This window comes from Spermophilus citellus, assembly GCF_964194105.1.
Source record: "Spermophilus citellus genome assembly, chromosome: 1".
Classification (NCBI taxonomy): domain Eukaryota; kingdom Metazoa; phylum Chordata; class Mammalia; order Rodentia; family Sciuridae; genus Spermophilus; species Spermophilus citellus.
Genome location: NC_138182.1, coordinates 168,316,165 through 168,336,618, shown reverse-complemented (window position 1 = coordinate 168,336,618; position 20,454 = coordinate 168,316,165). Strand labels below are relative to the sequence as shown.

Genomic DNA, 20,454 nt, shown 5'->3' with positions numbered 1-20,454 from the left:
ATCATTTTATTAAAAAAATTTAAGATCATTTTTCTGTGAAAATAAGTAAAAATATTATCAGCTATATCTTCAAATACTCTATGGAATTTAGTATTACCTTGGCTTTTGTCTCTGCTTTCTCCAATATCAGTGCTTGTAGTTGCAATAGTATCTGCTAAGGCCATCAGAGACATCTGTTCCATCCGGCTAAGTCCTGGTAAACTAGAATGAAGTAAGTGGCCAGAAAGAACTTGAGCATGCTCAGGACCAAAATAAGTTGGACTATACTGTGAAAGGTCAATAACTCTGGGCTTTGTAGTTTCTTCATCTGTCTCTAACACATGAATATCAGGCATTATAGCTGAAGTCTGAAAAAGTTCATCATAACTTTCTTTTGACAACTGGCTTGATTTATTTAAAAAACTCTCATTAGATTTCTCCAAAGATGAATAACAGCTATCATCATCAGCTGCAAGTAAGGCATATAACGGAAGTGGAGGGACAGAATCTATTTCAGTGTAATCTATATTTTCAGCTTTGTTGAATGCCTGGGGATCTCTGGTAGTGCTTCCACTAGCACTAATGGTGAGAGACCTTAGGCGGCGTTCATGATTGGATTCAGTTTCATTCAGAGCCACAACTTCCCCAGCAATGCATTTGACAAGATGTGACAAGATGGCCTTTGCTCTACGAACTTTGCCAAGATCCATGAGTTCCAAAAGTTGCAAGGGATGGTACTGAGGTAAAGTTGGGGACAGTACATGAGCTGCTTCAAAAAGACCTGAATCTTCCATATCCACTGAAGGATCAAATACAGTTTTCTTTCCACAAATTTTCTGTGCAAGACTGGTCATAGATCGAGTCAGCGTTTTCTTTGGAGGATGTAACCCAGAACTTGATGAGGTACTCTGTTTTATTAAACTTAGTATAGACGGAGTGCTCCCATTGCATGAATCTGTTATAACAGGTTCTTGTTTAGAAGATGGCTGCCACTGGGAATATACATGCATTTCACAATCCATTCCTACTACAAGAATGCCATCCCGGACCCATGAAAGAGAAACAGGAAATGGTGGGGAGCCATCTACAGAAGAAACCAAGTCCACGCTTCGTAACAGTACAAATTTAGAAAGAGGCACAATTTTAGTACTCTCCCAGAGAGGAAATGCCAGGTTTTCCTTACCAGGTTGTTCTTGTACTTTGCCAGACAGTGGTCCATACATAAAAAGTTTTGATCCAATTCCTACAGTCAGGATATGAGAACCATCTTCTCTAGACATCCAATCTAAATGAACTAAATGCTTTGTGTTTGATGTGATACTTTCTTTACTGAATATACATGCCTCTTGCTTATTATAGGCCACTAAATTGCTATCAACACTAATGCCAGAATCCAACACTGTGCTTAACTCATCTAAATGAATTGTCTGTTCAAGGACCCAACATGAACCTCCTGTAGACTCACATTCAAAAATACTTACATGCATCAAAAAGTCCTGAGAAGATCTATTAGATGCAGGCTGCTTATATGCTACAGCTAAACGATTTGTATGTGCACAGCTAACTTCTATAGGCCTACCAGGTACACTTATACTACTATTGCTCTGAAGTCCATCTTCAATAAGTAATGGCCATTCTTCCCAAATATATACAAGATCCATTTTTCCATTCTTTGATGTGACAGATTCTCCATCTGTTACTCTGCATCTCCAAAATCTTACTTTCTCATCTGAGCATGAAGTTGCCAATAAATAAGGAGCACTGCATACAGGATATATGGAAGAAGAACTCAGATGTCCTACAATAAAAATAATCCATGAAAATATCAAATTTAGTTATAATTATGTTCTCATCAACTAAAGGTTTTAGTCCTTTTGCATGAACTACTGTTAGGAACATGGTAGTCTATATTTAGTTTAAGGCTCACTAAGATCAGTAGGAGGCATTTAGTGACATCACAACAATATATTAAAAATGAATCGCCAAAGCCTAGAGCAGAAAGGGAACATTAGGAAAGTTTACTTCAATTCCTGCATTTATAGGTAAAGACCCAACCTAATCAAACACATTAAGTATGCTGTGTATGAATCAAACAACTAGACAAAGGAGGAATTAGAAATCTGAATTCTTATCTTGATTCTAAATCTAGCATTCATTTTACAGCTCTCTGCTAATTTTAGACATTATCTTAAATATATTAACATTTTTAAAGTATTTTTCAACACTCCTCGTCTCCTCCTTGTTCATATTTTTCAATACAAATGTGAATGTCCCTTGTTTTCCTAAATATTAAAGGGTCACTTTGTAGGGCCCTTCAATATAACTAATGGTGAGTAGATTCCTAGGTGGAACTTAACATTTTCTCAGGCTCTACTATTAGCTTACTAAATCAGGTTTTGGCAAACTTAAAGGGCCAGGCAGTAAAAACTATATTACACTTTAGAGTCTCTGTTGCAACTACTATTTCCATAAAATTCACAAACCTGCTGATGGCTTAACACTTATTATCTCTACTCCTTCCGGTAAATGCAACTCTTCGCTATACACCATTTCGGAAAACAAAGACAACTTGCTGGTACTCTGAAGATTTGCTCTGCAAGCCTGATACTTCTGTGAAAAAGGAGACAGGATCTTCTCTGGAGAAGAAGAATAATGTTCTTCTGGTTGCCAAACTGCTTCAGATATTTTCGTGTCCACTTTTTCATCTACAAAACGTAAGAAAAAAAAACAAGAAGTTGGCAGGGAACTCTACAAATACTATAACTACTACACTTTATAATCCAAAACTCCCTTACAAAAGATAAAACAGAACACATATTAGGGGCTGGAGATGTGGCTCAAGCGGTAGCACGCTCGCCTGGCATGCGTGCGGCCCGGGTTCGATCCTCAGCACCACATACCAACAAAGATGTTGTGTCCGCCGAGAACTAAAAAAAAAAATATTAAAAATTCTCTCTCTCTCTCCCCTCTCTATCTCTTTAAAAAAAAAAAACAATGCATATTAATGTTTTACACAGCAGGAAAACAAGAAACTCATTTTGCTTTTCTGTATTAACTAAGTAATTATCATTACTACGTAAGAATGACTTTAAGAAATATGTCCTAAATTATCCAATCATGTGTAATTTTTAATATTTATGCCTAAAGCTACAACCAAAATAAATGAATAAATAAATAAATAAAGGACTCACCCAATGAGACAGGAATTGACTTTAAGTGTAAATTCCACATATGTAGTAGTGAACGGCTGTCTTGTGTGTACTCTATCACAACTAGGTAGAACTTTTCAGAAAATCTATTAGGTGAACTGCCTGTTGGTATCAGTGAGATTTTTCATTATTAACACAGATAAATGAAACAACATACCAAATAAACCAACTTAAAATAACTATTTTTAAAAGAAAGAAAATTGAAAATTTTTATCTAGGATTCCAAATACAAAATGGCATTGTAGAATATATTCAACTTCTTTACCACATAAATTTGTTAATCTAAAATTTTAACAACTATATATATATGTTATTCTTAAATTTCATTTTTTAATTGAAAGGCTTAAAAAATCATACATCACAGTCATCATAATGTTCACATAAATATCTTATTAAGAGGAAAAATTCTAAACAAGAACTATGTAATATATATTTTTAAGTGAAAATTTTCATTTATTTAAGCAATATCGCTAAAACTGTTATGCCAAAATGTATATTTTAAGACAATATATCATGATGAATATTTTTTTATTGTTGGTTGTTCAAAACATTACATAGTTCTTGACATATCATATTTCACATTTTGATTCAAGTGGGTTATGAACTCCCATTTTTACCCCGTATACAGATTGCAGAATCACATCAGTTACACTTTCATTGATTTACATATTGCCATACTAGTGTCTGTTGTATTCTGCTGCCTTTCCTATCCTCTACTATCCCCTCTCCCCTCCCCTCCCCTTTTCTCTCTCTACCCCCTCTACTGTAATTCATTTCTCCCCCTTGTATTATTTTTCCCTTTCCCCTCACTTCCTCTTGTATGTAATTTTGTATAACCATGAGGGTCTCCTTCCATTTCCATGCAATTTCCCTTCCCTCTCGCTTTCCCTCCCACCTCTCATCCCTGTTTAATGTTAATCTTCTTCTCATGCTCTTCGTCCCTACTCTGTTCTTAGTTACTCTCCTTATATCAAAGAAGACATTTGGCATTTGTTTTTTAGGGATTGGCTGGCTTCACTTAGCATAATCTGCTCTAATGCCATCCATTTCCCTCCAAATTCTATGATTTTGTCATTTTTTTAATGCAGAGTAATACTCCATTGTGTATAGATGCCACTTTTTTTTTTATCCATTCATCTATTGAAGGGCATCTAGGTTGGTTCCACAGTCTTGCTATTGTGAATTGTGCTGCTATGAACATCGATGTAGCAGTGTCCCTGTAGCATGCTCTTTTTAGGTCTTTAGGGAATAGACCAAGAAGGGGAATAGCTGGGTCAAATGGTGGTTCCATTCCCAGCTTTCCAAGAAATCTCCATACTGCTTTCCAAATTGGCTGCACCAATTTGCAGTCCCACCAACAATGAGCAAGTGTACCCTTTTCCCCACATCCTCGCCAGCACTTGTTGTTGTTTGACTTCCTAATGGCTGCCAATCTTACTGGAGTGAGATGGTATCTCAGGGTGGTTTTGATTTGCATTTCTCTGACTGCTAGAGATGGTGAGCATTTTTTCATGTACTTGTTGATTGATTGTATGTCCTCCTCTGAGAAGTGTCTATTCAGGTCCTTGGCCCATTTGTTGATTGGGTAATTTGTTATCTTATTGTCTAATTTTTTGAGTTCTTTGTATACTCTGGATATTAGGGCTCTATCTGAAGTGTGAGGAGTAAAGATTTGTTCCCATGATGTAGGCTCCCTATTTACCTCTCTTATTGTTTCTTTTGCTGAGAAAAAAACTTTTTAGTTTGAGTAAGTCCCATTTGTTGATTCTAGTTATTAATTCTTGTGCTATGGGTGTCCTATTGAGGAATTTGGGGCCCGACCCCACAATATGTAGATCGGAGCCAACTTTTTCTTCTATCAGACGCTGTGTCTCTGATTTGATATCAAGCTCCTTGATCCATTTTGAGTTAACTTTTGTGCATGGCGAGAGAAAGGGATTCAGTTTCATTTTGATGAATATGGATTTCCAGTTTTCCCAACACCATTTGTTGAAGATGCTATCCTTCCTCCATTGCATGCTTTTAGCCCCTTTATCAAATATAAGATAGTTGTAGCTCTGTGGATTGGTTTCTGTGTCCTCTATTCTGTACCATTGGTCCACCCGCCCGTTTTGGTACCAGTACCATGCTGTTTTTGTTACTATTGCTCTGTAGTATAGTTTGAAGTCTGGTATTGCTATACCGCCTGATTCACACTTCCTGCTTAGCATTGTTTTTGCTATTCTGGGTCTTTTGTTTTTCCATATGAATTTCATGATTGCTTTATCTATTTCTACAAGAAATGCCTTTGGGATTTTGATTGGCATTGCATTAAACCTATAGAGAACTTTTGGTAATATCATGATGAAATTTTGTTGCCAAAATTTTTCAAAGTTTCATACTGGAATGTCTTATTCAGATGCATATCTAATGACCAGAATGTATTCATCAACTAACATATTATTTAAGAAAATTTTTCTTGGTCCATACTATACAGATTAAACAACATACGAAGTTGCTCAAAAAAACTAAATGAGTTTTCTAAAAATTATAATAAAATCAATGGTTCATTATTCCTTTTTTTATTTATAAGACACTTCAAGTTTTCACTATAAGCTATTCCTGGTTAGATATGAAATGACATTAAAAAACTACATTGTAAATACCCCATAAGTCATAGAACATGTGAAAAACAGAAAGCAACTATTTTTGAGACCCAAAGTTTTTGCCCTTTTAAATTTGTATTGGAAAAAGTTTTCAAAAGAACTTTTTAGGACCTGGAATTTATGGCTCAGTGGCAGAATGCTTGCCTAGCACGTGTGAGGAGGCACTGGGTTCAATCCTCAGCACCACATTAAAATAAATAAATAAATAAAATTATTAAAAAAAAACACTTTAGAAAATAAAGATGACCATAAATATTTTAAATCATCTTGTGTTAGGAAACTAAATGAAAAGGTAACTTTGATAATGTGTTCTGAGTTAGGTATTCAAATTGTAAGAATTAATAGGCAGGAAAGGACAAAGGAATGATCACAAAAAAAAAAAAAAAAATCAATCCTACTTCTTACAATTTCACTATCAAGAAAGAATGCCCCAATAATGAAAATATCCATAAAATACTTTTCTTCTTGACAAGAAAGAAAAGATAAAAACAACTCCTTGCTATTTTCTGGAAAGCTCTAATAACAAAGATAATTGCTGAGTAAAAGTCATTAAGAATTCCTTGAATGTTTTAAGAAAAACTTTTTTAAAAATTCGTCTTAAAGATAAAAAATCAAAAATTGAAGAATATTAGAAAAGAAAATGCTAGAAAGATAAAGACATAACCTTAAGCACAAGGGAGTAATTTTTATTTAAAAAAATTTAATGAAAGAGATTTGAAATTAACATTGCCATTTTAATATAAAAAGATAAAAAACCTTTTTATTTAAATAAACAATATTTTATTCTATACTTGCCATCTTTATTCCCCATTTTTAGCGTATTTCCATCGTGTTCAACATCATAAAACATGAGTAAAGTGTATTTTCACAGCTCATGAAAACTCAGGGAAAATGATAGAAGACTAAATAAAAGCAGGGGTAAGAAACTGGATGTTCAATGTAAAAGTGGAGAATTCTAAGGAATACTTCTTAAAAGAGAAGAAAAATGGAAATGGTGTTAGAAATAATATCCAAGAGGTAGAATAAACAATGTACAAGAGAAGTCAGAAAAAAAAAATATCTGGAACAAGTAGAGAATGTAGTTAATATTATTTCAGACTTGATAACTGACTTGATAAGTGGTAAACTTATAAATCTTTATAAGATTTTAATCTTAAGGAACATCATTTCTGAGTTTGGTTTGGTTCTGTAATTAAGATTAAAGATCAAGAAATTTTAGTTTTATTTTTCTCATTTTCCTTCATGTAAATTAACAGCTAATGTTGAGCAGTGAGTTTAATAAAGAATTTTAAACGTTTAGTATAAAAAGTACATTAAGATACTTAATCAGCAGGCACAGTGGCACATGCCTATAATTCCAACTACTAGGCAGGATAAGGAAGGAGGATGGCAAATTTAAACCCAGCCTGAGTAACTTAAAGAGACTACGTCTCAAAATAAAAATACAAAAGGGCTGGGGATGTAGCTCAGTGGTAGATCACTGACATGCACATGGCTCCAGGTTCAATTCCCAGTACCAACAAAAAAACAAAAACACTTAGCCTTTAAGGACCCCATAGCTTGAATTTTTAAGCTATTTCTTTAAATTATAGGTTTCTAAAAGGCCAGAGATCCATATAATCCTATGTAGAGTAAGATCTTATCTATTCGATGAATATGCAAATATCAATGGTAAATATTTCTATTATGTTTTTTAAAAACTATATAACTGAGAAATTCCTTTGTTTTTTTTTTCCATTTCTAGTTAATAATTAAAAAATAACCCAGGATAAGTGACATGAGCCTGTAGTACCAGTTATTCCGGATGCTGGGGCATTATTGCTTGAACCCAGGAGTTCAAGGGCAGCATGGGCAACATATTAAGAACCTGTCTCAAAATAAATATATAGTTGTCAATATTTATAATAATATTAGAAATGTACACAGGACAATTTTAACTTGAGATCACAATGTAAAACATATCAATTTATCTTTAGTAACTACTTAAGATACTCTATATTAATATGTTAATACAGATAAAAATTCTTTACCTGTATCAACTAAAATGTTGTCTTTTCCGAGACTTTTCCTCTCAAGATTATTCAAAATAAAATCTTCTTGAAAAACATGAAGCAGTTGGGTTTTTTTGCCATGCTAAATATAAACAAATATCAACATAAGTTGGGATACATATCACATACCTGACGCTAAGTAACAGAAAAATAATACTTACAAGTTTGGTAATGGGATCTAACGCAATAATGCATCCTGGCCTTGCTGTTGATTGTTGACTGACGATGTTAAACACTTCACCAACATATTTCTGTTTTTTAAAAAATTGATATCTCCTTTACTAAACAATAAATTCAAAAGTAATTAAAAGCAAATAACATGAATTTTTAGGCATAACAGATAAATAACAATTAAGTTCAAGTGAGACTAAATACAATTCCTTTCAACAATCAACATTCTAGGATTTTACCTTAAAAGGAATTACTTAGGAACAGTGACAGCTCAATTGATACAGACAAAAAATAAAAACACTGCTTGTAATTTTTAGGGGGAAAATATTTTATATCCATGAATGCGAAATACTAAATTAAATGTCCTGGATATGTTCTAAGAAGCAGTGCTTTTTTTAAAATATTTATTCTTACGTTTTAGGTGGACACAATATCTTTATTTTACATTTATGTGGTGCTGAGGATCGAACCCAGTGTCTTGTGCATTCTAGGCGAGCACTCTACCACTGAGCCACAACCCCAGCCCCAGAAGCAGTGCTTTTTAAGTATTAATTTTGAGGTGGGAAAGATAGAGCTAAAGAAATAAGTTGACACACTATCTATATATGCTGATTTTTTAAGCCTCTTAAACCCCGACTGCTTTAGTCAAGTTCACTCTGCTAATTGTGGTCAATATTCCTAACTTGATCTGTCCATAAAAGCATCTATCTAATCCTGCTGTTCATTTTCTTCTCTGAAACACTTTCTTCATTTGGTTTCTAATATATACCACATTCATACTACTTTTAACAATGGAATGCTCTAGCATTCAATACTTCTATCATTTGCTCCCTCCCTCCACAATTTCATCAACTTCTACAACTTTAAATTTATCTACCAACAACTTCTTAATTTATATCTTTAGGCCTCACCTCCCTCTAAACTCCAGAGACCAGTACTGAGTATCTTGGATGTCAAACAGGCATCTCAAAATTAGCATGCACAAAGTCAGGCTCTTGACTCTCCTTGCCCCTCAAAAAAATGCTCATGTAAAATTTTTCATTTCAACTCATATCAAGAACTGAGTATTTCTTTGTCTTTATTCTTGTTCTTATGATTTTATTGGTGCATTATAATTATATATGATAGCGGGATTCATTATTATATATTCATGCATAGGGAAACAATATAATAATATAATTTGGTCAATATTGGTCCCTCCAATTTCCCCTTTCCCTCCCATCCTTCCACCCTCTAGTCTTCTTCCTCTGCTCTATTGGTCTTCCTTCTATTTTTTTTTTTTTTGAGATCTCTCCCATTCCATCGATTACTTTTTCCATTTTCCTCTCTAGAATCTGCGTGTGGAAAACCCTTTATTTTCTGAGCCTTAGTTAACATGATGAGCTCCAGTTCCATCCATTTTTTTTCCTGCAAATGACATTTTATTCTTTATGACTGAATAAAACTCGACTGTGTTTTTTTTTTTTCCTTTTTCTCTCTATTCTAGTACTGAGGATTGATCCCAGGAGCGCTTAATCACTGAGCCACATGCCCAGCCCATTTTTCTATTTTATTTAGACACCAAGTGTCGCTGAGTTGCTTAGGGCCTCACTAAGTTGCTAAGGCTCACTTTGAACTTATGATCTTTCTACCCCGGCCTCCTGAGCTGCTGGGATTACAGGCATGCACTTGGCTCCATTGTAATTTTATCCATTTTTCCAGTGACAGTCACATTGGCTGATTCCATAGTTTGCCTATTATGAATAGTGCTGCTGTGAACATGAGTACACATGTATCACTATAGTATGTTAACTTTAATTCTTCAGGATAAATATAGAGGAGTGGTATAGCTGGGTCATATGATAATTCCATTCCTAATCTTTTGAGGAACCTCCATACTGACTTCCACAAGTCATTGCACATTTTTTCATGTTTGTTGTTCATTGTACTTTATCTTTTGAGAAGTATCTATTTAATTCATTTACCCATTTATTGATTGGGGTTTTTTGGGTGGGGTAAATTTTCTGAGTACTTTATATATTATGGATATTAATCATCCATCAGAAGAGTACATAGCAGGGGCTGGGGCTGTAGCTCAGTGGCAGAGAGCTTGCCTAGCATGCGTGAGGCACTGGGTTCAATCCTCAGCACCACATAAAAAATAAATAAATAAAATAAAGGCATTCTGTCCATCTGTAAGTACAAAAAAAATTTTTTTAAAGTAAATAACAAAGATTTTCTTACATTCTGCAGGTTCTCTCTTCACATCAACTGTTTTCTTTTTTTTTAATATTTATTTTTTAGTTGTAGTTGGACACAATACATTTATTTGTTAATTTTTATGTGGTGCTGAGCATCAAACCCAGGGCCTCACATGTGCTAGGCAAGCATTCTACCACTGAGCCACAGCCCCAGCCCCTCAACTGTTTTCTTTACTCTGAAGAAGCTTTTTAATTCTATGCCACACCATTTATTAATTCTTGGTATTATTTCTTGAGCTTTAGGAGTCTGATCAAGGAAGTTGGAGCTTGTGTCTATATGTTGTAGTGTTGACTCTACATTTCCTTCTAGGAATTGCATAGTTTCTGGTCTAATTCCTAAGTCTTTCACCCATTTTGAATTACTTTTGTGCAGTATGAATGATAGAGATCTTGTCTCATTTTTCTATGTAGATTATTATTTCTTTTCAGCACCACCAAGGTTTTTTTTTTTTTTTCCTCTAACATGTTTTTGGTACCTTTGTGAAGGATCATCTAGATGACTATAGATCTGTGGGTTTGTCTCTGTTCTGTTCCATTGGTCTGTATGTCTGTTTTAATGTTTTCATGTCACTACCATGCACTGTTAGTTTCTATAGTTCTATAGTATAATTTGAAGTTACGTACTTTGATAACTCAAGAATTGCTTTTCTGGGGCTGGGCTTGTGGCTCAGAGGTAGAGTGGTTGCCTAGCGTGCATGAGGTACTATGTTCGATGCCCAGCACCACATAAAAACAAATAAAGGTATTGTGTCCATCTACAACTAAAAATACATGCACACACACAAACACACACACATATAAAGAACTGCTTTTTTGGCTTAGAACTGCTTTCGCTGTCTGGGTCTTTTATTCTTCCATATTAATTTTAGGACTTTTTTTTCCCCTCATTGTGTGAAGGATGTCATTGGTATTTTGATGGGAATCACATTGCATCTGTAGATAGTTTTTGGTAATAAGGCTATTTAATAATATTAAACTATTTAGTAATGTTTATTAATTTAATAATATTTATAATGTTAATTATTAATTTAATAATATTAATACCAATAATATTTTTAATAATATTAATTCCATGAATGTGGGTGGTCTTTTTTAATTGGTTCTTTTTGGTAATACATGACAGCAGAATTCATTTTGATATAATTATATAAGCATGGAATATATTTTATTCTAATTGGGACTCCATTCTTATGGATCTACATGATGGTGGGATTCACTATGGTGTATTCATGTATGTACTTAGAAAAATTATTTTGGATTCATTTCATTGTCTTTCCTTTTCCTATCCCTTCTTCCCTCCATTGATGCCCCTTTGACTAATCTACTGAATATTTATTCTTCCCCTCTCTCCCTTTATTGGCTTGCTCATATCAGCAAAAAGATTCAACCTCTGGCTTTTTAGGGAATGGCTTATTTCCTTAGCATGATAATCTCCAGAGCCATACATTTTCTTACAAATGTCATAAAGCCATTCTTCTTTATGGCTAATACTCCATTGTGCGTATATACCACATTTTTAAATCCATTCATCTGTTGAAGGGCATCTAGGTTGGTTCCATAGCTTAGCTACTGTTAAGTGAGCTGCTATAAACATTGATGTGGCTGTGTCACTGTAATATACTTATCTTAAATCCTCTGGATATATACCAAGGAGTAGGACAGCTCGGTCAAACAGTGGTTCCATTTCTAATTTTTTGAGGAATCTCCATACTGCTTTCCAGAGTGGCTGCACCAATTTTCAGTCACACCAGCAATGTATAAGTATACCTTTCTCCCTAAACGTGGGGGGTCGGGGTGGGGGTCGTTCCATCTTTTAGTATCTTCTTTAATTTCTTTCTTTAGTGTTCTATAATTTTCAATGTAGAGGCATTTTACCTCCTTGCTTAGATTTATTCCTAAGACTCCCCCCGACTCCCCAACCTGAGGCAATTTTGAATGGAATATTTTTCCTGATTTCTTTTTCAGTGAATTCATACTTATGTATAGAAAAACTATTGATTTTTGTATGTTGCCTTTGTACCCTGCTAAAGAACTTAAGAATAGAATACTTTACCTAATGCTGAATTCCCACAATCCATGGGAGTCACCCTTTTTACTCACATTCATTCATATCCAGTTCAATTCTGACTATTCAATGTTCAAAACATTGAGAATTTCAATTCTTATCTCTATCATTACTACTTGCTACCATTCTAAGTCCCTTTACTTTCACCTGGACCAAATCCCAAATTGGTTTTCTCTGATTTCACTTCTGCTTCACACATCTAATCTATGTAGTTACCAGAATTTCATATCACCCAAATCCTATCACCCTATCATTTTCTTCAATGGTTTCCACATTATTCATAGTAAAAGCCAAAGTTTTCACAATGGACTACAAGGGCTTACATGGTCTGGCAAGGCTAACTTCCTGCTCTTACACCTGACTACTCTTCACCTCACTTTCTCTACTCTAGCCACAATGATCTACTTGCTATTTCTTTACATAACCAACATACTCTAGTTTCTAAGTCTTTGAGTTGGCGATCCCTCTTCCTGGATCACCCTTTCCTTAACCACATACCAGCTCCCTCATCTCCTGCAGGTCTTTTCTCAAATGGTATCTTTTCTGTATATATTTTTACCTGACTCCTCTCCACCCCTGCACCACCACCTCTCTTCACTAGAATATAAGGGTATCTGTTTTGTTCATGACTAAATTCCCAACACTTAAACAGTGCATAACAAACAGATAATCCTTAATAAATATATATTTCTACTGTTATACTATGTATTTGTTTTGGAAAATTTTGCCTTTTCCAAAATCAGGCATTAAAAATAATTTATAGAAGAAACGGGATTGGGGCAGACCATTGACTGCAACTTTGTAACTCAAGCATTAACAAGTGCATTAATTTCTAGCTGAGAAGATGGCTTGGATCTCCTAACCAGGAAGCTCACGTAGAACTGAAGGCTGCCTCAGGGGATGTTCAACAAACACCAAAACCAAAAAAAGTAGAAATGCTTGCTTAACGGAGACAATATAGTTGACAGGCTGCTATTAGTTAGGCATAGAAAGAAGTGTGGCCTCTCATAAAGTAAAAGCTTTGCAATGCTATCAAAAGAATTCCTCCCTAAACCATAACCATGCTGAGGGCTTTTTATTTTCATATCTAACAATTATTAACTTTTTTTTCTAGACTAGAAAAGTGTTTGCTGAACTGTCAAAAAGAAATATTATGCATTAATTTAGACTAATAAATTTTAACATATATTCCATGCATCCTAGTCTTATACCAAAGACAGTTTGGTAATAAATGGTTTTAAGTAATGGTAGCAGAATTTTTATTTTTAAAAAAGCTTTGCATAATGGTCACACCCTACATTTTTGCAAAACACACTGTCATAAAATCTGCAATAATTATGAAGTAAAATATGGCAAACATCATATTAAACACTTAAACTATTTAAAAAGACAGTACTCACAGAAATTTCAGGGTTGGAAAGCTCATATAATAGTTTCTTGGCATCAATTACTGCTTCATATAACCTCAGATATTGTCCATCACTAGCTACAAAGCATGCACTAGGAGAGTTGCAGTATGCACCTACAAAGTATTTACAAACATTTAAAATTTACGCCTTTGGTCATAATGTCAAAAAATCTAAATTAGTGAAATAAAAATAGAATGCTTACCTAGACAATAACTGGGTATAAGCGTAGGAAGCCATGCCACATTGGAAAAGGCAGAAACATGAAGAGAATTAATCCGGGCAAGCTCAGACACTCCTCCAGAAAAAGACAATGGCCCAACCGGATCAACCCTCCAAAGAATAAGCTCACTATAAACTGCATTGGGATCCTGAAATGCCATATCACCAGCGCTTTTACTTTGTTGTGTCAAAGAATATTCTTCAAAATTTACAGAATCATGAGGTTGCTTTTGGTTATCAACATCTGGTGTCCTTAATGCATTATGGTGTGACGTTGTCAGTAATAATGGTAATACTGAGTGGCAAGCTAAATCATTAAGATGAAAACGATGACCACAATATCTGGATTTGTGAGAAATACTAAGAACTGTAGAAAAAGCAGATTCCTCAGCAAAACTGACCAGCCACTGATTCAGAGAACCATCAGCATGCTTTGAAATCATCATAACATTAGGGGTAAAAATACTTAATTTTAAACTATTAGATGATTTGTTGTGACCAGAAGAGATAAGCATTGATGTGGAACGAGTGAGGCCAGAAGGTTTTTGTTTCCCCTGCTGAATAGCCAAGTCCACATTCTTCGTACAGGCATACATTACTATGCTTTTACAGAGAGAGTTCGCATCACCTGTGGGGAAAGCTACAGGAATTCTGGAAACAAAGGACACCTACAATTAAGAAAGAAAATATTAGAACATATAAAATTATATACAGAGATACCATAAAACAAGAATATCTCCATAGATATTATAGTAATAGTACCTGTACTTGACGAAACATACCAGGCTGGTATTCATCCAGCCAATCTACATGCCAAACTAGTAAAGAACCATCCATGGGATGAATACTGAAAAGCATGTCTGCATTTTTATTCCATTCAGACAGAAGTAATTCAATCTGATGATCAATGGCAGCTGATGGTAATGGTGTAAAATTTGAGTTTGATACTATTTTATCACCACCCAATTCCTTCTTGTCATGAGTTATTTTCAGATCATCAATACCATCATCCATCTCTATAAGCAAAAAGAGTTCATGAAACAAGTAAAGAATAGCTTTATAAAAGTATTCAAGAGAAACATAGTTTTTATATTAACAAACATAGGCTGCCTCTTACCAATAAATTTGCTCCAGGGATATAAGGTCACTGAATTTGACTGAGTAATAAGAAAGCCTACAGAACTGAGTCAAGTAGTGAGCAAAAGGAATAATACTAAACTAGAAAAGTGGAAAATTGGATTCTAAACACAGATATTCTACAATTAGCACTCAGGTTAATTTCACTAAGATACACTACAACTTTAGACCTCAGTTTTACTCATGGTAAAATGAAAGTTAGAACTGGGACTATAATTCTGGGGCTGAATTTTTAAATACACTATTTTATTTGTATTTTCTTCACCATTAGATCTATACAAACTTGAGTATGCCACACTAGTCATCTAGGTATATACACTTGTAACTGACATGATATCTTAACTATTTTAAAGGAATCACAGGACCCAATTTCCAGACATCCTTCAATATGTTAGTACCTTAAATTTGTTATTATAATTTTTTTTTGAAAATTTCAGCCCTTAAACACTCCCCTTAATTAAAATATATATATATATATATATATATATATATATATATATATATATGCATATATGTGTGTGTGTGTGTGTGTGTATACACACACACACATACATATAATACCTTTTATTTTATTTATTTATCTTTTTGTGGTGTTGAGGATCAAACCCAGAGCTTCACACATGCTAGGCATGTGCTCTACCACTGAGCTACAACCCGTGCCCTCCCCTTAATTCTTGGTTAGAAATATAGAGTCTTTCTTAACATGGTCCCTTAAAAAATATTTTAACTGTTTATCAGATTTAAAAAAGATAAAACATATAGCTGGGTGTGGTGCCACATGCCTGTAATCCCAGTGGCTCAGGAGGCTGAGGCAGGAGGATCATGGGTTCAAAGCCATCCTCAGCAGTTTAGTGAGGCACTAAGCAACTCAGTGAGACCCTGTTTCTAAATAAAACACAAAATAGGGCTGGGGATTTGGATCAGTGGTCCAGTGTCCCTGAGTTCAATCCCCAGTACCCAACCCCCTAGAATAAAGATAAGATATATAAATCAATTAGAAAATGACAAATTACTTTAAAGGGCAAGGGGCATGAAAAGTCAGGCATAAAGAATTAAAACAAAATATATTCACTCATTCTGTTCAACTTGCATCAAAGAAAATACAAAGTAAAAGGATGCCCTTTTTCCTTTTTCATCTGATAAAAAAACCATAATGAAAAGATAATGTCAAAAGGAGGCACAAGAGGATATTTGGATACAGTTAGAGAAACTATAAACTGACAAACATTACTGCTGGGCCATTTGGCAGAACTTATTGATATTTAAAATCTATATACTCCCTGGTAATTCCACATCTAGGAGTTTATGTTATACAAAAATTCACACAACGAAGAAATGATGTGTCACTGTACTACAATTAATACAGTGACAAACTATTTAGAATTAAATAGTTATCAGTAAAGAAATCAAAGCTTTTTCTTAGTTACAGAAAAACAAACAATAAGATAGAAAACTGCCTATTAAATAAAACAAGTTGCAAAACATTATTTTTGTTTACATGAATAACCATAGTACTATTTTAAAAACAAAACAACAACGACCAGGCAAGCATGGTGGTGCACACCCAAATTCCAGCAACTACAGAGGCTGAGACAAGAGGATCACAAATTCAATGCCAGCCTTAGCAGCTCAGTGAGGCTCTAGGCAACTTAGCAAGCAAGACACTGTCTCAAAATAAAAAATAAAAGGGGTGCTGGGGATGTGGCTCAGTGGTAGAGTGCTGACTTCATATGCATGAAACACTGAGTTCAATCCTCAGCACCACAGAAAGAAATAAATAAATAAATTTTAAAGAATTAAAATAAAAAGAGTTGGGGATGTAGCTCAGTAGTAAAGCCCCAGGGTTCAAATCCCAGTAATTTCCCTCCAAAACAAAACAAAACAAAATCCCAACTGCTTATATAAGCATAGATAAAAATCAAACTGGATTGGAAGATAGCTCAATGATAAAGCACTTGCCTAACATGTGCAAGACCCTGGGTTTGATAACCAGTAATAGGAGAGGAGAGGAAGAACAGAATCAATCTGCAAGGACACCCATAAACTTAATAATGCAAAAACTATAACTGTGCTATTTTATTTTATTTTCTAATGATCAGGTAAACAAAACTTGTTAAAAAACAAACACATTTATAATCTAGCCTACAGCAGAGATGGATGGCTAAATACACACTGAACTTTCATATTCAGTATTGTATTTAGTATTATATTTTAGTATTCATTATATATTAGTATTTGGTATTATGTTCTTTTTCTTTTCTTGGCAATGGGGATTGAACCCAGGGTTTCATACATGTTAGGAAAGTGCTTTATCACTGAGTTACATCCAAAGCCCTAATATTTAGTATTAAATTTAGCATATAATGGTTATTCAGTAAGAAACTATATGGAACCCTGTAACTATTTCTGGTCAATGGAATGAGAGTGAAATAATATGTCATTTCCAAGTCAAGGTTGAAAAACACTTATACCTTTCTCTTCTCTCTCTACAGCAACTGTAGGCTGAATACAGAGGAATTTAAGATCTTAGCACTCCTCAACTTTAACATGCATACAAATCCCCTGGAAATTTTATTAAATTATAGATCCTGGCTTAGTAAGTCTGTATAGAGCCGAGATTATGCATTTCTAAGAACTTCCCAGGTAATGGAAATACTGCTATTCCATAGAAAGTCCTTTAAGTAGCAAAGTCCTGGAGGCTGACTAACCCACTAGAGCACAAAACCCTAAATTCTTAAATCACCATGTGAAAAAAGCAATTTTTGGAACAGTAACATCTACACCATACTAATAAATGAGTTAGTGCATATTTGCATTATGCCACTGTGATTTTTGAGTTTATTTCTGACAATAGTTTAACCCTAATCTTAAAAAAGGTTATCTTTAACAAATTAAACTTTCAGTTTTAAAGCTTTACCTTCATCAGATTTTATATCTGCTTGATTACCTTCTTCTACACTGGCCTCAGAAGATGGATGTTCAAAACTTTTTCTAAGTTGCTGTAAAAAGACTTCCATGGACAAAGTAAACTGCAGCTCTTTATTGTTTAACCAGTGTACCACAAAAGGTCCACTCTTCTCTTCATTTTCACTTAAACTCAGAGATGTAATAGATGGAAGAAGAGGAATGTCTATAAAAAAAAATCACAAGATTAAAATTTTTACCAAATGGCATATAAAACATTCATAATTCTTATTTTGATTATTACATATCTTTTGTGTGTCTGAAAAAGTATTTCTCCACTTTTTCTTTTTGGGTTCTGGGGATTGAACTGAAGGACACTCGACTGCTTAGCCACATTCCCAGCCCTATTCTGTATTTTATTTAGGGTCTCCCTCAGTTGCTTAGTACCTCGATAAATTGAGGAGGCTATCTTTGAACTCATGATCCTCCTGCCTCTGTCTCTGGAGCTGCTGGGATTATAAGTGTGTGCACCATTGCCCCTGGACTCTCCACTTTTTTTTTTTTTAATGCTTTTAATTGTAGATGGACATAATACCTTTATTTTATTTTTATGTGGTGCCTAGGATCGAACCCAGTGCCTCACATGTGCAAGGCAAGCCGCTCTACCACTGAGCCACAACCCCAGCCCCTCTGCTTTTTAATTTAACTTAATTTTATTTTGCTTTGGTTTTTAAAAGATCTTTTTTAGAGCACTTTTAGATTCACAGAAAATGGAGAGAAAGGTACAGAAAGAGTTATATACTCTCAGTTCCCATACATGCCTAGTCTCTGCTATTATCAACATTGTTACATTTGTTAAAATTGATGAACCCACACTGAACATCACTGTCATCCAGAGTACACAGTTAAGAGTTCACTCTTGGTGAACCATTCTATGGATTTGGATAAAGTAATAATAATATTACATTTATCTTAAACCTCTTAAATATCAGTTAACCTATATAAAATATTATTCAACATCAATCTTTATATATATATATATATATATATATATATATATATATATATATATATATATATATATATATTGCAGATTGAAGCCAGGGGCATTTTATTTTTCATTTTGAGACCTTTTTATTTTTCATTTTGAGACAGTTTCACCAAGTTTCTGAGGGACTTGCTTACTTGCTGATGCTGGTATTCTGAGTTACTGGAACTATAGTAGTATACCCTGAACCTGGTTAGCAACATCTTAACAGATTGACACATTAACTTCTGTAATGATCTAACCATCTAAATCTGTGATTGATATTATTTATTAGCATCAAGCTGAAGTTAGAAGGTACAAAATTGAGGTTCCCTTCTCATGCATAAGGAAAGCATTCAAAACATACCACCCTCAGCTAAAAAAAAAAAAAAAAAAAAAGTTTCTTGATATTACTTTTGATATAATTGCTAGTAAGTATAGTGATAAGTATAGTAAATCCACTTAGTTATGACAAGTTATCCCTAATTAATGCAGGTAAAGGAAAATCCAAGTCTATCATGTTATATCAAATCTGGATCATGCTGGTACCTGCTGAATGGTAAAGGCTGGAATAGATTCAAGGAATATAAACCATTTTCTCCAAAATAAATCTATTTTTTAAAGAAATTATAAATAATTCAAATTAAATATCTGTTCAAATAATGTGTCTACTGTTAAATACCAACAGAAGAATACTACAGGAAACAAATGGTAAAAGAAAAGATAAAAGAGCTGACTGTTCAGTTAAAGACAAATTCTAACATTCGGTTCAAGGGCTTTTGTTTATTACCTATACATTCCTTAATATAATTATTTGATTAATATTTATCTATCACCTACCTGATTATATACTTCATAACAAAAGTATGACACCCATTTTGATTGCCACTGTATCTCCAGTTCCTATCACCATTTCTAGTTTCTACACTGGTATAAGTACTCAATAAAATCCAGGGCTGGGGATATGGCTCAAGTAGCAGCATACTCGCCTGGCATGCAAGAGGCACTGGATTCCATCCTCAGAACCATATAAAAATAAAATAAATATATTATGTCCACCTAAAAGCTAAAAAATAAATATTAAAAAAAAATCCAAGAGGAGCTGCCAATCCTATTGTTTCTGGATGTATACAAAGTACTGCCAGGAACTGAGAGGACATTCCCAAGAAGCTATGGGTAAGATTTTCTTGTATCTGACTTACAATCAACCAAAATGAGATCAGTAATGACTTTTGTGGACCACAGGCCTAGCTATTAAATACACAAAGGGAAGGAATAAAGCTGGGTTTTAGCAGAAAAATTCTAACTAAAAGGAAACTCAAACCTCTTTTATATCCTGACTTCATTCTAATAATTTGTTTTCCATTTTTATAAGAAATTTTCATCAAAAGGATATGG

General features: G+C 34.1%; 1 protein-coding gene across 6 annotated transcripts in view; it reads right to left on the bottom strand.

The window, feature by feature from the left end:
• Positions 1–20,454, bottom strand: part of DMXL1 (Dmx like 1) — a 164,179-nt gene that overhangs the window by 102,005 nt on the left and 41,720 nt on the right. For 5 of the 6 annotated variants that reach the window (XR_014019040.1, XR_014019041.1, XM_081268583.1 and 2 more), the window contains exons 10-18: positions 18,043–18,255; positions 14,751–15,004; positions 13,972–14,656; positions 13,761–13,882; positions 8,046–8,135; positions 7,864–7,966; positions 3,171–3,290; positions 2,463–2,684; positions 98–1,777 (exon numbers count right to left, since the gene is read on the bottom strand). Coding sequence is in view for 4 of the 6 variants with exons in the window: in XM_081268583.1 (XP_081124709.1) it covers positions 98–1,777; positions 2,463–2,684; positions 3,171–3,290; positions 7,864–7,966; positions 8,046–8,135; positions 13,761–13,882; positions 13,972–14,656; positions 14,751–15,004; positions 18,043–18,255 (3,489 nt within the window). In the remaining 2 variants the exon portion in view is untranslated. The remainder of the gene's footprint in view (positions 1–97; positions 1,778–2,462; positions 2,685–3,170; positions 3,291–7,863; positions 7,967–8,045; positions 8,136–13,760; positions 13,883–13,971; positions 14,657–14,750; positions 15,005–18,042; positions 18,256–20,454) is intronic. The other variant, XM_081268581.1, reaches the window with a different exon arrangement.